Here is a 14,743-nt window from a genome sequence, read left to right on the forward strand (position 1 = left end):
TAATTACTATAGATTTAATCAGGTTTGAACCATTTTATTTTATCAATTCAACTACTAACTCCCTTTTAAAAACTTTGGTTCTCTTTCTTTCCTTCCTTCAGAAATTTTAATCGATAATTTTGTCAATCAATTATTTTTGTTGACCAAAGTTTGTTTTTTCTCTAGGAGTAATAGATGGTGATATTTTCAATTGTTTTTACACCTAATCTTCTATCTTAAATTATCTAATACTAGTATATGTGGTGGGTTAAAATTTTGTAAGATTATGGACCACTTCAGATACATATAAGATGATTTATTTATTTATATAAATATTTGTTTACTGGAAAAGTTTCATTTAATGTTTATAAGCATAAAATAAAAATTATTTAAATTAAAAACATTTATGATATATTATTGAGTTGTTCATAAAAAATCGTCTATGAGGAAACAATTTTTCTGCAAAATAGTTCAAACTATGTTAACAAATTATAAACGACAAGGGTTTGAAAAGGATAAAATTGGTTGTCAAAGGTGAAAAGAAACTTTTTAAAGATAAATTAATCTAATAAATAAGATAGAAGATGACAAACATAGTACCATAATTTACCAAACATAAAAAAAAATCAATTAGGTGAACAATGAAAAAAAAAAAAATTAACTTTCCCAAAAAATTGGAACCCTAACCAATATATGTAAATTAACTTATCAAATTATAGCATATACAAAGTCCTGTACGCAATATTGAATCCACCCACCATCTTAGACTTCCTAATTCTCTTATCATCCATTACCAGTTGAGAAACTGCAAAGAAAGTAACTTTCTTTCTTCACACTCATCATCTTCCCAATTCGTTATTGTCAGCAAGAACCTTTTATGACACAAGAAAACCCTAAAACCATACCCTCTTACCCTAATCACTTTAATTTTTAATTTATTGAATTTTTCATTTTGTTTCTTGGGTTTTTCAATGGCGACGGATGCTAGGGCGAAGTTCCAGAACGCAGATTTCCGCCCCGATTTTCACGCGGACCTAAAGGTGTCAACTCACGACGGTCTCCACTTCTGGCAGTTCATGATAGCCGGATCTGTTGCCGGCTGTGTCGAGCACATGGCGATGTTTCCCGTTGACACCGTTAAGACCCGCATGCAGGCCTTGGGTTCTTGCCCGGTCAAAACCGGCACTGTCCGTCAGGCCCTGAAGTCCATTCTCCAATCTGAGGGCCCGTCCGCCCTTTACCGTGGAATAGGCGCAATGGGCCTTGGCGCTGGTCCGGCCCATGCCGTCTATTTCTCTGTCTATGAGACCTGCAAGAAGCGTTTATCAGAGGGGAACCCTAACAACGCTGCCGCACATGCGGCCTCTGGTGTCTGCGCCACCGTGGCCAGCGATGCCGTGTTTACGCCGATGGACATGGTGAAGCAGAGACTGCAGCTGGGGAATAGTGGGTACAAGGGGGTTTGGGATTGCGTGAGAAGGGTTATGAGCGAGGAAGGGTTTCGGGCGTTCTACGCCTCTTATAGGACTACTGTGTTGATGAACGCCCCTTTCACAGCTGTGCATTTCACGACCTATGAGGCCGCAAAACGTGGTCTCATGGAGGTCTCGCCCGAGAGTGTTGATGATGAACGGTTAATTGTGCATGCCACTGCCGGTGCTGTGGCCGGAGCCTTGGCTGCCGCTATTACGACGCCTCTGGATGTTGTGAAGACTCAATTGCAGTGTCAGGTATAGTTGTAATACTAATTATTATCATCGTAGTTGTTGATATTTTACAGATTTGACATTTTCTTATTAAGTAGTTTTGAATGTAGGATATGACTTTATGCACACTAGAATTTTGAATTGTTTAGTGCTTGCCTTTAAGGTTTAGTATATGAACAATGTGGCTGTGGTATGGAAAATGGAGTCGATTGAAGTATTTTATTGAATTTGAGACGGATTCAGTATATTGAATACTGTGGATGCTTATAAAAAAATGTGGCTGTGGCGTGGAAATTAAGTGGATAGCAATATTTAGATCAAACCAGAGTGTGATAATCACATTTGAACGAGGCTTAGGCTTTGTATTAGATTTCCTTTATTTCCATCTGTACTAGTATGGGATAGTAATGTTGGCTTATGTTTCTGTATTTTAAGTTTTGTGGTATGTTCTTTGTGCCTCTTTGGGATAATTCAATCCACTTGAAAGTAGTCCGGTTAAAATAGGTAGAGAATAACTTTAGAAAACTGTGGTAAAACATTTCGCGCTAAGTAGTTTAACTGTAATTAAGAATTTCGTTGTTTAGAAAGTCAAATGAGGATGTTGATTCATGTGTCAACACACCTTAGAGTAGGGGCTTGGTGAGTAATGAGACACTGCGCACAAAATGCTGCCTCAGGTGGTCCATAATGAGTTGTGTTGTGCTCTTGGGTCTCTTTGCTTAGGACTGCAGAGAGTTTGGGAAGCCTTGCTGCATTCTTAGTTCGCCAAGGCCCTACCCTAATAAGGGTAGGGGCTTGGTGAGTAATGGGACACTGCTCAAAATGCTGGCATCAGGTGTTCCACAGTGAGTTGTGTTGTGCTCGTGGGTCTATTGGCTTAGGACTGCAGAGAGTTTGGGCAGCCTTGCTGCATTCTTAGTTCACTTTCTAAGTCTTTTATGTTCTGCAGGATTTATTATTTGTTATCCTTGACTTCATTGTACTTGACCACTTTCTGGATGATGAATTATCTTCCTCTGTCTAAATAGAAAAAAAAATGAAAGTGGATGCCAGTAGGTCACTAGTGTATTCTAATTAAGGACAGATTTATTGTTAAAATGATAAAATTTTAAATAGCTATACTTATGGTAGTTGTACACTGCCATCTAATTTGTTAACATATGCTTCTTTAATAGAATATAACAACTCTCATCAACCAACATTTGAACCTATATGCCATCCACCCAATCACTTGAGCCCATGAAATATAGAGCTTTAATCAGACAAAAACAGTGTTCAATTGGAGTTATTCTGACAATGGCGGAGCTAGTGACCGATGACAATGTTTGGTTGGAATTTCTCCGCATGTTTCATTCAAAACTTGTTGCACTTTTTGCTCTTAAAATGGGATGAGTTCATTTTATGATTCTGTAGAATCATATGTAGATTGAGGAGCAAGCAGGGTCATGCGTCAATCGGATCCTTTTAAATTTATGTGGGGATTATTATATCATCTTTTCATTGTGTATATGGGGATTATTTTAGGTTTAAAAGACCATTTACATCAGAGGATCGTGATAATTTCAAACATAAATATTTTTCAAATTGAATTGCGGTTTCTGCACTAGTGTCATGATTTTTATTATTGCTATTATTGTTGTTGTGGTGTGATATGGTGCTAATTAAGTCAATACTTTAGCTGGAAGAGTGTGTAACAACTTTTATTATATGAATTTGATTTGATAAGCTTTTGGGAAGACGGTGAATCAGGGGTAATCAAACAATTTTCTTAATATTTCCTTTTCTTGGATAGTAACTTGACGTGGTTAATGTTGTAGGGTGTCTGTGGTTGCGATAGGTTCAAAAGTGGATCAATTCAGGATGTTATTAAAACAATAGTGAAAAAAGATGGGTATAGAGGGCTCATGCGAGGATGGATTCCAAGGATGCTCTTTCATGCTCCGGCAGCTGCTATTTGCTGGTCTACATATGAAGCTGGAAAGTCCTTTTTCCAAGATTTCAATCAGCAGAAAGACGTTGGCACTGTTACCTAAATATCAGAGTTAGAATATTCATCATTCTTCGGTTCCAGTATAAATGATTGTGTCTGTCAACACCGATAAAATGCCACAAACGGGGTGAAAGCAATCAAGCATTTTAAGTTCTGCGTTCAAACCCCAAATAATATACAGAAGCTTCAGATTAACCTACGAATGGAGAACTTGTTGTCGTGTACACATTTTCAGTTTCAATTATGATTTTTCCTCTGGTTTAGGTTTTTTCTCAGAACATTGTTTACACCACATGAAATTTTTGCCTTAGTTTCATGCAATTGTAAGTTTTAATTGTGCTCAATTTTATGATATTCTGAAATTTAGGGATTTCATTTCCTGGCTTATACTATCATTTGTTATCTATCCATTCCACTTTAGTTGTTCCTCGGTTGATCAGTCTGGTAGGATTGGGCATTAATCTGTGTGGATTATGTGTTTCTCCTACTAGGAGCGTTTGACGATAAATATGCAGGACAGTTTTCGTGGTTATTCTTGCCAAAGGTTGTTCAAGAAGCTGGATGCGAAGTCGGTGATATTATTTTCAATAGATTATTTGAATTTTGAAACTTAAAAGTAAAAGGAAAATGGAGATAAAAATAAGAGTATCATGTTAGGTTAATAAGTTTAAGAAAGTGGAATTAATTTATTGTTATAATCTTAATGTTATGCAGTCGTGACTGTTGCGATTCAGATATATAACAGGAGAATGGATGTTAAAATGAATGCCCAATATATAATGCAAAATTATTATATACACAATATTTTGTAAGGACTATCGTTTCTCCGTCTATTTAAGTCTGGATAGATATTAATTAATTATTATAATATGCATTATCTTAATGAAATAGATCAGACTAATTCATGCTTCCTTGTCCTTCTAAATTTGAGAACTAGTTATTCTTGTGTAGTAAATCATTGACTTGACTAATAACCTATTGAGATAAAACTAAACTGTACGATGCACAGATACATTTGATTTGGTATTGAAATCAATCCCACATATCATTCAAATCAGTTTCACATATATTTCCGTGCAAAAATTGAGTTTTCAATTCTTAAAAATCAATTCTAAGAAACACTTAAAAAAAGCAATAAATGCTTACAGTTTAAACCCACAAACAGTCATTGATTTATTTGAATGTTTTTGATTTGGTGTATGAACATCCAACAACTTATACTCATGAACTCCGAATAGATACCAACTACTTTAACAGGTTAGTCATAAGAGTGTGAAATGAGAACAAATATTATTAGTTAGAGAATATGCATACGTTGACTGGTTAATGTAATTGGTGATAATTCAACTCATTTAGAAGTACAATGTACAGTATTTGGATTATTTTATCCTCTCCTTTTTCCTTCTTTCCCTTTTGTAGATGCTATTTTCACCTTTCTTCAAGCCATTCACAAACATTACATCTCACTGCAAACATATCAATATCTGGCTTGGAATTTCTCTGAGGATTTTTTTGGTTGCCAAAATTGGTATACTGATCCTGTCTTCACATGGCCTATGGGAATCAAACAACTAATAAGTGGCAGGAATAGGATAAATTTGTCAATGTTACCTCCTGCAAAAGCACAGCAGAAATTTATCAATGAAAACTTTGCTATTACTTCCTACTAATTAAATCACTAATGTGCGAAATACATCATTTTCAAGACATGAAATTGAACCACACCTATAAGAATGTTCAAAACAAGTTCGGAAATATTGATTATAACAGCTTAAAGTTACATTTCAAGATAGAAAAACAATTAACAAATATCAGGGCAAAATGAACTATACATAATATTTAACTTTTACAGCATCTTCTCGTCAAGAGTATATGGAATCAAACATTAACTATATATAAATTTAATAGCCGGAGGGAACCATTATTTGGTAGAATTTTTCAACTTCCAAAGTATATTGTCTATGAGTAACAATTACTTCCAACATTTCAACTAAGTAACACAACCATCAATCAACTTTTAATCAATATACCTGTAAAATCATTTTTTTGGCCCTTAAGTATATGCAGCAGCTTGAAGTTCACTGTGTCGGTCCCTTTTGCACCTTATAACTCTTGCTTGATTATCTATAATTTCTAGAACCTGGAAAATATGAACTCTTTACAGTTATGTCGATAATGATTATAAAGAAACAGGAACTGTCTACATAATAAACTGAATTTACTTCATGAACTGAGGGCAGTGAGCTGCGTGGAAGTCCAGAAGAAAGCTTGAAAAGAATGTGACTATCTCTAATAATATTTAGTACATAACCAAAGTATTTAAATCCTATTGACTCAACAACATCATTTTTTTTTATATAAATGTTGAATAATTACATTATGGTCACGGATTTGCTTTACCTCTGGTCTTGAATTAAGAACTCCACTGGACATTCCAACATCTATACGCCATATGCTACAATTGTATTTACTGCAAGAATCAAAGAACTAGTTTCAATAAATAGAATAGAACTATTCCATCCACAATGCACAAGACTTAAATATTGTATTTTCCATTTAAGTTAAAACTCAAGTATAGTATGATACTAATTATTGAGATTTTAAACAACTTCAGGTTATTTTAACCATATTTGAAGAGATTTCTCCTCTTACCAATTTACACCTGTAGTTTGAGGAGTATGCCCGACCACCATTGATTTAGCACCAACTGCTTGCAGTGTCTCGTCAAGAATGGAACTTACCTGGAAATCAAATTTAGTTTCGGACATAATTTGTCTGCTAAGGATGCACAAAACAATCAGACATAATTTAAGAAACATTTGACAAAGCAGTACAAAATTCCCCTTACTAATTTAAATCTGATCGGACACTTTTTAGGAACACTAATAAAAATTATTGTGCAAAAAGATGGAGTCAAGAAGCTTGTTTTCAGGAACAAAAAATTGTTTTTCTGGGTATGTCAGATGGCCATTGAAGACATGATACAAAGTTGATGTACTTCGTAAATCATTAGTTAATTACTGTTTTCTTCTTCCAGGTAATATCTTTGCTGCATTATTTCTGTTTTGTCACACTATATCAGTTTTTTACTTACAAAAGTGTTTTGTTAATATATTTTAAGCCCAAAGGGGAGTACATTTTATAGGTCTTGGAAGAAGTACAATTGAGTCCCTAAAGTTCCTGAGCCTATTAACTATGTTGACAACAAGTCTTTTGTGTGAATATTCTGATTCAATTTTCATTCATACTAATCAAAGAAAACAACTGTGAACTTAGACTGAAATTTGGCTTTCCAATTCCAAGCCTTAAAGTCTGCTAATTATTACAAATCAAGACGCAAATCAATCTTCTCTATTAATCCCTCATATGATCTTTGTATTACTTACAGAATAGTATTACAATTTACAATGTCATCAGTATAGTTACCTGTTTAGCCTGATAGTCCACCAAATCTGGTGCATCTCTTGAGTATAAACGATTCCAAACGACGCTATCATAGCCCCTAGTGGCAATGAAAGGCATTTTGGGAGCATTGTCGTTCTCATGCAGACCTCTCATCCACTCAGACACTTCTTTATTCATCCTCTCTAAACCATATGCAACTACAGGAAACAAGACGGATGAAAATATAGCAATACAGCATATAATTCTCAAATAAAAAGTAATCTCAAGTTAAACAAAAACCAAAATGGCAAGAAATATTTACCATGGTGAGGAAGAAGTCCGCCATGGCAGAAGAGCCAGTCATTGACCTTAAGTACAACAGAATGCCTTGCAAGCTCACGTGCAAGAGGCCCACCGGGCCTAAAGAGGACTGATCTGGCTATGACTCCCTTTTGCCTCTGTCCTAATAATTTGAAAACTTCATCAAAAAACATAGACACAATATTTCTTTTTGAAATAAGTAAACTTGTCCTATACTTAAAAGGTGACAAAGTATTTCTATATGACCACAGATACAAGGACATGATAATATAACTCTTTAAAATCATTTAAAGTGAGTTTCAAAGATCTTGTCTATTTTAGTTTTATCTATTTACAAAACTCATTGTGAAGAATTGGCTCAGTACAATCTTATTCAGAAGGTTCCTAGACCGTCCAACAAGTCTTAGATGATTCTGTGTTTATATTTAATAGACCACACGAGTAGTGTTAAGAAGTAGATTTTAAATCTAACTCAGTCTCATAAAATCGGCTTCTAAGATGAGGTATGCACTTACATATATATTCTAAATTCTAAATTGGTCTTATTTCTAATTGATATGGATCTTCCAACTAGTAGACTGTTAGACGACTAGTGTCAGTCTTCTAGGCCATTTGCAGTTTGGTAGAATCGTCTAGTGTCTACTCAGTTGTCATTTAATAAGCACTGTTCACGTGTCTTTCTCATGAGTATAGATGTGTCTCATGTGTTAGCTATTACTATATAAATAGGTTCTTGTGTTTCAAAATGAGTTGTATTGTTGAGTGAGATTGCTAAGAGAGAAACCTCTGTGTTGTAATCTCTGAGAAACAGTGAATTTTTCCGTGGACGTAGATTAAAGTTCGTTAATACTTCAATCAAACCACATTAACTTCAGTGTGTGATTATTGTTGTTCTTCTTCCTCTGTTTACCTTCTATCATTTCTAGCACTTGTGGTTTTATCTCTGTTTTCGAATTTGTGTGGTAGACGTTCCTAAGTGAATTACGGAGCTATTCCATAATACTCATGGTGTAAATTAGTTAACTACTTTGTATAACTTAAATTTCCTTTCAGTTTATCATGCACGCATGCATGAAGAAAAAACCCTCAATCTTTAAAATTTACATCTTGTTGTGTTTTCACCGAACAGTTTAAGGTTTCAGGGTAGATGATGGATCATAAATTGGTATCAAAATCTTGGAACCATGTGATTTAAAGTTGCCATAGTTTAGCATAGCTGGTTTGTGAAAAGTACTTAACTTTTGGAGTTCTTTTTGTTCATGTCTTTTTCGAGTATGTTGATATGTTGATTTTGGGGTAGGGATGTATATATATACATACATAAATTTTTAAGAGGGTATGCTCGATGAAAATATATATAAAAAAAATATAATGAATTAAGCAAGAATTAGTACATCTGAAAAAAATGGAACAGAGAGAAATGAGACAGAAGAAAGAAAAATGGGACAGAAATTTATAGTACCTTCAATAAATTCCAAGTTCCCCAATAACTTTTTGACATTGTTCGATCTTCTTTCCACCTTTCAGAGACATCAACCCAGGAAGTAAAAGTTTGTTCCCAGTCATCTTCAGAGCTATTGATATATTCTAAGAAATCATTACACTCATCAAATCCACCAGAATCGACATATCTGAAATCCCCTTCCACATTCATGGTCTCATGATTTCCATTTACCTAGATGAAGCAAAGAAAGTTATGGAAAGTTACAAGATAATAGTTAAAAATTAATGAACTGGTTTTTTCAGAGTTTACACTATTCTACTTAACACTTAAATTTAGATGAAGACGAAAACTTTTTAAAGGGAAACAACGCTATAATGCACTTAGATTTTATAATATCCTGGGTTATATTGACTATAATATAAAGCTGTTGGAGGTATTAATTTGAATGCTTTTAATTTTGTATATCAGAAACAGAAACTTTTCAAAGTCAGAAATAACAAACCTGAAACACAGCTCCACCGTTTGCTTTTGCCTGTTTATCCAACGATCGCAGCAAGGATAAGATGGCAATTTCATCTTCACCTCGATCTAGTATATCTCCAAGTTGAACCAACACCTAATGCAGGGATGAAAAAACAAATTCATATGTTAGAATCTCTCAATTCTGTGATATTCCTTTTTTTCTTCATACTTTTCAACTTTTGCTAGAACTGCAGATAGTAGAAAACAATAAAGATTCTCAATTTCATGTGTACAAGTTGAGCATTTCAACAACTCTACTACAATAATAGCACACAATAGAGTCTACTGATTAATACTAAGAGCAATCTATTTGAGAAACAGTAAGCATACATTTTCTCCACCAGTCCACAAGTCTTGACCATCAGAGCTCAACACACCGGCCATTTCAAGAGCAGACCTAGCTTGCTTAATATCTCCATGTAGGTCTCCAACTATGGAAGAAAATTAGCTTCAATGAGACATAAATATCACATAACATTGAATAAATACCAAGACAAGGTTAGAAAATGATAAGCAAGAACATCAACAGGACACCATCCAGCCCACAGAAACTCTTCAGCACTTTGATTTAGAGAATTTATTGTAAGTTTGTTTATAATCCATATGATCCACATTATGAGGGACTATTACATTAGGATGAAAACTTTCTAATAACATTTCTTTTTCCTCACTGAACACACAGAAAGAAGATTAAACACAAAAATCATATACAATGAAACTTAGCAGTTCACATTCAAACCATCACAAGTCGCTGTATAATTCACATTCTAACCACCCAAATCAATATAATTGAAAGCATTCAGCCAAAATTATATACTTTAAAGATAACAGTGGGAAGCTTTAAAATTTCATTTTCTTTTATTCAAAGTAAGACCAACAAACCAACAACGCAACTATTCAAGGCTTTATACAAAAGCAAATAGATTAATTCCACAAAAACAAAGTGGGAATAAGAAAAGCAAACCAGCAAGAATTCTGCGACCAGGAGCAGAAACAAAAGTTGGGGGGTCTCCACTGACAACAATGGGTTTCAAAGCACTGTGATTGTAGTTGTTGTCGTTGTTATCAACAAGCAAAGAAGGATATGAAGAAGAAGAAAGAGAAGTTTCTGTTGGTTTGCGAGGAAGAGATGATGGTGGAACTGGAAATGAGTTTAAACACAGTGATGCCATAGGTTTTGAAGATCATTTGGTTATTGGTATGTTATGTTGCCATTGATGACAGTGTTTTGATTGAAACCATAAAAGGACACTGTTGTCTGACACAGAAAGATCCTCAGCCAAGCATTTGGTATATGTGTTCGTTTACCGTACGTGAGAACTAATAGAAGATAAAGATAGCATTTTATTGTGCTTCCCTCTTAGCTTCATAATTTTTTTTATCAATTTTCAGCTAGAAAAAATGTTTTTGGTTCTTTATTTTTTTAGAAATATTTATTACTTCTTAAAATTAATGAATTAGTTTTTAAGTTTCAAAAAATATAAATTTAGTTATCTTTCAAAATATTTGTTCTGCTTTAAAACAACGAAGTATTTTAGCATTATATTATTTAAATATCTAAACTAAATGTGATGAACAATCTAGATATTTATATAAGCGTGGCACTGCTTATTGATTAAATTGTGCATGTCGTTGTATTAATTTGAAAGGAATACGTTGAGCTAATTCTTAAAACTGGGGGTAGGTAAATTCAGTTTTTAAAACCATAAACGGAATTAAATGTTGAAATTATGTAAAATAAATATCTAAAATTTCTTTATACTCTTTAACATAAAAATAAATATTAACATTCATTTTTTTAATTTTTTATATTTGAATTTGTGACATCCCAAAAATACAGCATAACACCATAAAATCAGAAAATCACATTTAATAATATTTCAATACAGTTTTCCAACTAAAAACAAAATAAAACCCGAACGAACGCTCAAGGACGAACGTCCTTGAGTACAAATCCAACATAACGGACGAATGTGCAAAAGTCGCACGCCACACATAAGAGTTTTACAAATTTAAGATAAACGTACAAGAAACCTGACCGAACGGTTTACACAGGATAATTACTGAACGGTCGAATTAACTCAAAAGAAAACAAGAGATGGTCGAACGACCACTCAATTCAACTAAATACAATACTGGCCGAGCGATCTCACTGCTCGATCTTCACTTCAACATCAACCAGGCTCTCTTCATTCAATGCTTCTTCCAAACGCTCATCTCCCTCTGCTCACACCCACACGGATGATCATTGCAATGACAAGACAGACGTACAAGTACAATGGACAACACAAGGAAAACGAAAGGGTAAGCTTACGTAATTTAACTCATGCATCAACATATAATTTCTAGCAAACAGTTCATTTCACACATACATATCAACGTACGCATTCATCATACATCACATAATTTAACGCATGTACAAAATAAAACTCAACACGACTGACTGTCCGGACTGTATGAAATCTGCGTAGTTACAGGCGTTCACGCACCCGGGTGGTGTGGTAACTGGCATCCTCATCAGCTGCCACCCGAGGTTAGTCCGTTCTTACGTCGCCCACGTTAACTTATGGACTAAGGACCTCCTGCCGTTCCCACGCATGACGTGCGTCCTCTACTTGAGAACGAGCACTCACGGAACATCAGGATGAACAGCCAGCATTAACTATCCACAGTCATACTTTACAACTTTCAACATTCAACCATGAGTCGTTCCTGCCTGGAACACTCGTTCAATATTCATAACTTTCATATCATCTCAAATACTGTTCATCATTCATTATTCATCAATCCATAATCATTTTCATCATTCATAACAAAATCACCAAAAGCCGAACGTTCTGTCCCCAAAGATCGAGGACGAACGTTGTAAGTGAGACCAAAAGGACGTTCGTTTGAATCAAAGACCGAACGCTAAAAGCGAGACCAAAAGACGCTCGTTCGGAACGAAGACCGAACGCTAAAATCTGCAGAAAATTCCAATAGTACTGTTCATTGGACGAACGCTATTTAGTGGGAGAAGAGAACGAGCGCTCAAAACGATACCGAGTACTATTCGGACGAACGCTCAATTCAAAGAAGAGCACTATTAGGCCGAACGCTCAGTTGGAGACCGAGCACTATTTATAACGAACGCTCAGTTGGAGACCGAACGACACTTTGAGCGTACGTTCAGTGTAAGACCGAACGCCTTCCAGTACAATCGTCCGGTGTAAGACCGAACGCTATTCTGGGCGAACGTCTGGTGTAAGACTGAACGTCCAGTAACTCAGATTGATAAGTCTTGAAAATAAACTAAGAGAAGTTTGGAGAAGTAATACGAACGGAAATATGCACTGCTACGTATATATATACAAGTACAAAAAGAGGGAAGTTTATCAGACGTACAACATTTCTACAGTGCCAAACCGAACGCTCAAACAGAGCATTCTAGGGTGAGGACGCTCGTCCTCAACCAGGGAATTTATCATGTTGACCAACAAACACCGAACGGTCAGAGACCGTCTCAGTAACGAAAGTAAAATATCATGGGAATTACAAAGAGAAGATCAAAACAGTGCTTGGCCGAACGCTCAAGCATGGCAATTTAGGACGAGGACATTCGTCCTCAAACAGGGATTTATTAAAATGACAGGATCAACATTTCAAACCTTTTATTAGGGGAAAACCGAACGGTAAATGACTGTTCAGTACGAACGTACATGTTCATAAAGTCCTCTTACAATTCATTTTTCATTTCCAGTTCCTTTCTCATAGTTCCACTCGTTCACATAAAGAAAATCTCATTTTTCAAACGATTCATATCATGTACTTTCATATATTTCATTTCATCCAAGTAACGAACGTTCATGCATCCAAATCAACATATAATATTCTCATACTTTCAAAATAACGAACGTTCATGCAAATCAGTCATGGCAACATCATACAGTGAAATAACGAACGTTCATACCATCATTTCATCATTCATCATGCATCTATACAGTAAAATAACGAACGTTCACACCCACACATACAACAAAACAGTTAAATTAAGTAAGCTTCCCTTACCCGGAAATGACGAACGTTCACAGATTCTCTACTCAAATTCCAATAACAAGCGCTCGTTAATCCACTGTTCAGACGAACCCCAATAATGAAAAATCAGAACCGCTCTACTCTAAGAAATACGAACGTACAACTCAAACACAGCTAAGGACGAACGTCAGAGAGGAAGGGAGAACCTACCAGCTTCACCAGTCGAACGTTCTCTCTGGAACTCCTACGCCGAGCGTCCTTCAATCTAGCCGGAGTGTGGAATGGAGGAGGTGCAGTGGTGGTTCTAGAGAGAGAAGGTGCAGAGGGAAAACGAAGAGAGAATGCTCAGAGGTCCAGGAAAGAGGGTGAAGAGGGAGATCTCTCAGAATTAAAACTGAGAGGCGCGTGCAAAGGGGGGAATATTCCGCCCCACTCAGCAGGACGCACACCTCCACTCCACCAGTGCGCGCTCCACTTCAGCCCATACCGGACGGTCGCTCATTCTGAGCCGGACGCGTGTATTCCATTACCGAAATCTGACTCGTGCTGAACGGACGTCCATTCGCAGGCGGACACGTGTATCTCACTAACGCTTTCCACTACCGGTTCTGACTCAGCTCCACGTTCGACAGTCGGCGTCCGTTAGTGGCTGTCGGGCACTGTTGTCGGCCATGCAGACCGCTGAGGTGGCGCGCTCTCCTGTCGCCACGTGGACGCACGTTTTTTTTTTTTTTTTAAGGGTCTTCACAGAATTCATAGTAAACATATTATATTCTTGGATGTGAGTGTTTTTTCTAGATTTTTTATTTCAGTAGTTTTTTATGTTTTACTTTCAAAATGTCCCATATTTTCCTTTTTATTGATTTATGTGGAATTCATCCAAAGTTATAACAGAAGGTATAATGTTATTTTTCCTAACATGTGCCTTTTTATTTTTATTGTAATGAAGAAAATTTTTATCATTTATAACTTAGTAGGTTGAAAAGATCCATTTACAATTGCATCCAGAAACCCTTGTCAATAAATTATAATAAAATTTTCATTTATATTTTCTAAAGTGAATAATTTTCTCCTAACAACTAAAATTAGTTTGTTTATGGAAGTTCCTTAGCAAATGTTTTGTGAGATATTAGTCATATTTAAAAGGATTTTTAATTAATTATCAATGAACCATGATGATTAAGGTTATTATAGGTTAATATGATCGAGATCATTATAGATCGACTCGTAAAAAACATTCAACACTCAAATATTGATTTAGACTGATCAGTTTCTTTGTTTGCGTAAGTCATACAAATAGTTATAGTGATTAACCTATTTAATGATTTTCGTAATACGTTTTTGTTTGTAATTATTGTTGCGACATAATGAGGTTAAAATGAT

General features: G+C 35.5%; 2 protein-coding genes and 1 long non-coding RNA gene across 3 annotated transcripts; 1 reads left to right on the forward strand and 2 right to left on the reverse strand.

Moving 5' to 3' along the window:
* Positions 1-698: 698 nt before the first annotated feature.
* Positions 699-4,050, forward strand: LOC108336208 (uncharacterized). The gene is made up of 2 exons (XM_017572560.2): positions 699-1,709; positions 3,503-4,050. Exons 1-2 carry the CDS (start codon positions 951-953, stop codon positions 3,716-3,718), a joined length of 975 nt encoding a protein of 324 aa, XP_017428049.1. The 5' UTR covers positions 699-950; the 3' UTR covers positions 3,719-4,050.
* An 890-nt stretch (positions 4,051-4,940) lies between these two features.
* Positions 4,941-10,661, reverse strand: LOC108336392 (shewanella-like protein phosphatase 1). The gene is made up of 10 exons (XM_017572832.2): positions 10,311-10,661; positions 9,677-9,777; positions 9,327-9,440; positions 8,843-9,055; positions 7,382-7,517; positions 7,102-7,277; positions 6,328-6,416; positions 6,076-6,145; positions 5,706-5,815; positions 4,941-5,289 (listed from the first exon to the last, which is right to left on the reverse strand). Exons 1-9 carry the CDS (start codon positions 10,516-10,518, stop codon positions 5,729-5,731), a joined length of 1,194 nt encoding a protein of 397 aa, XP_017428321.1. The 5' UTR covers positions 10,519-10,661; the 3' UTR covers positions 4,941-5,289; positions 5,706-5,728.
* A 527-nt stretch (positions 10,662-11,188) lies between these two features.
* Positions 11,189-13,626, reverse strand: LOC128197688 (uncharacterized). Its single transcript, XR_008250320.1, has 3 exons — positions 13,571-13,626; positions 13,394-13,457; positions 11,189-11,569 (listed from the first exon to the last, which is right to left on the reverse strand). It is a non-coding gene; the product is annotated as an uncharacterized LOC128197688 (long non-coding RNA).
* Between the last annotated feature and the right edge of the window lie 1,117 nt (positions 13,627-14,743).

Source organism: Vigna angularis, chromosome 7 (assembly GCF_016808095.1).
Source record: "Vigna angularis cultivar LongXiaoDou No.4 chromosome 7, ASM1680809v1, whole genome shotgun sequence".
Lineage (NCBI taxonomy): Eukaryota > Viridiplantae > Streptophyta > Magnoliopsida > Fabales > Fabaceae > Vigna > Vigna angularis.

Bases quoted from the DNA above. Each gene is read 5' to 3' on its own strand.
- LOC108336208 (XM_017572560.2), top strand. From the start codon at position 951: ATGGCGACGGATGCTAGGGCGAAGTTCCAGAACGCAGATTTCCGCCCC. The intron at 1,710-3,502 runs GTATAGTTGTAA...TTAATGTTGTAG, and splicing joins AGACTCAATTGCAGTGTCAG to GGTGTCTGTGGTTGCGATAG.
- LOC108336392 (XM_017572832.2), bottom strand. From the start codon at position 10,518: ATGGCATCACTGTGTTTAAACTCATTTCCAGTTCCACCATCATCTCTT. The intron at 9,441-9,676 runs GTATGCTTACTG...TCCCTGCATTAG, and splicing joins TGTGGACTGGTGGAGAAAAT to GTGTTGGTTCAACTTGGAGA. The intron at 7,278-7,381 runs GTAAATATTTCT...TGTTTCCTGTAG, and splicing joins CGGACTTCTTCCTCACCATG to TTGCATATGGTTTAGAGAGG.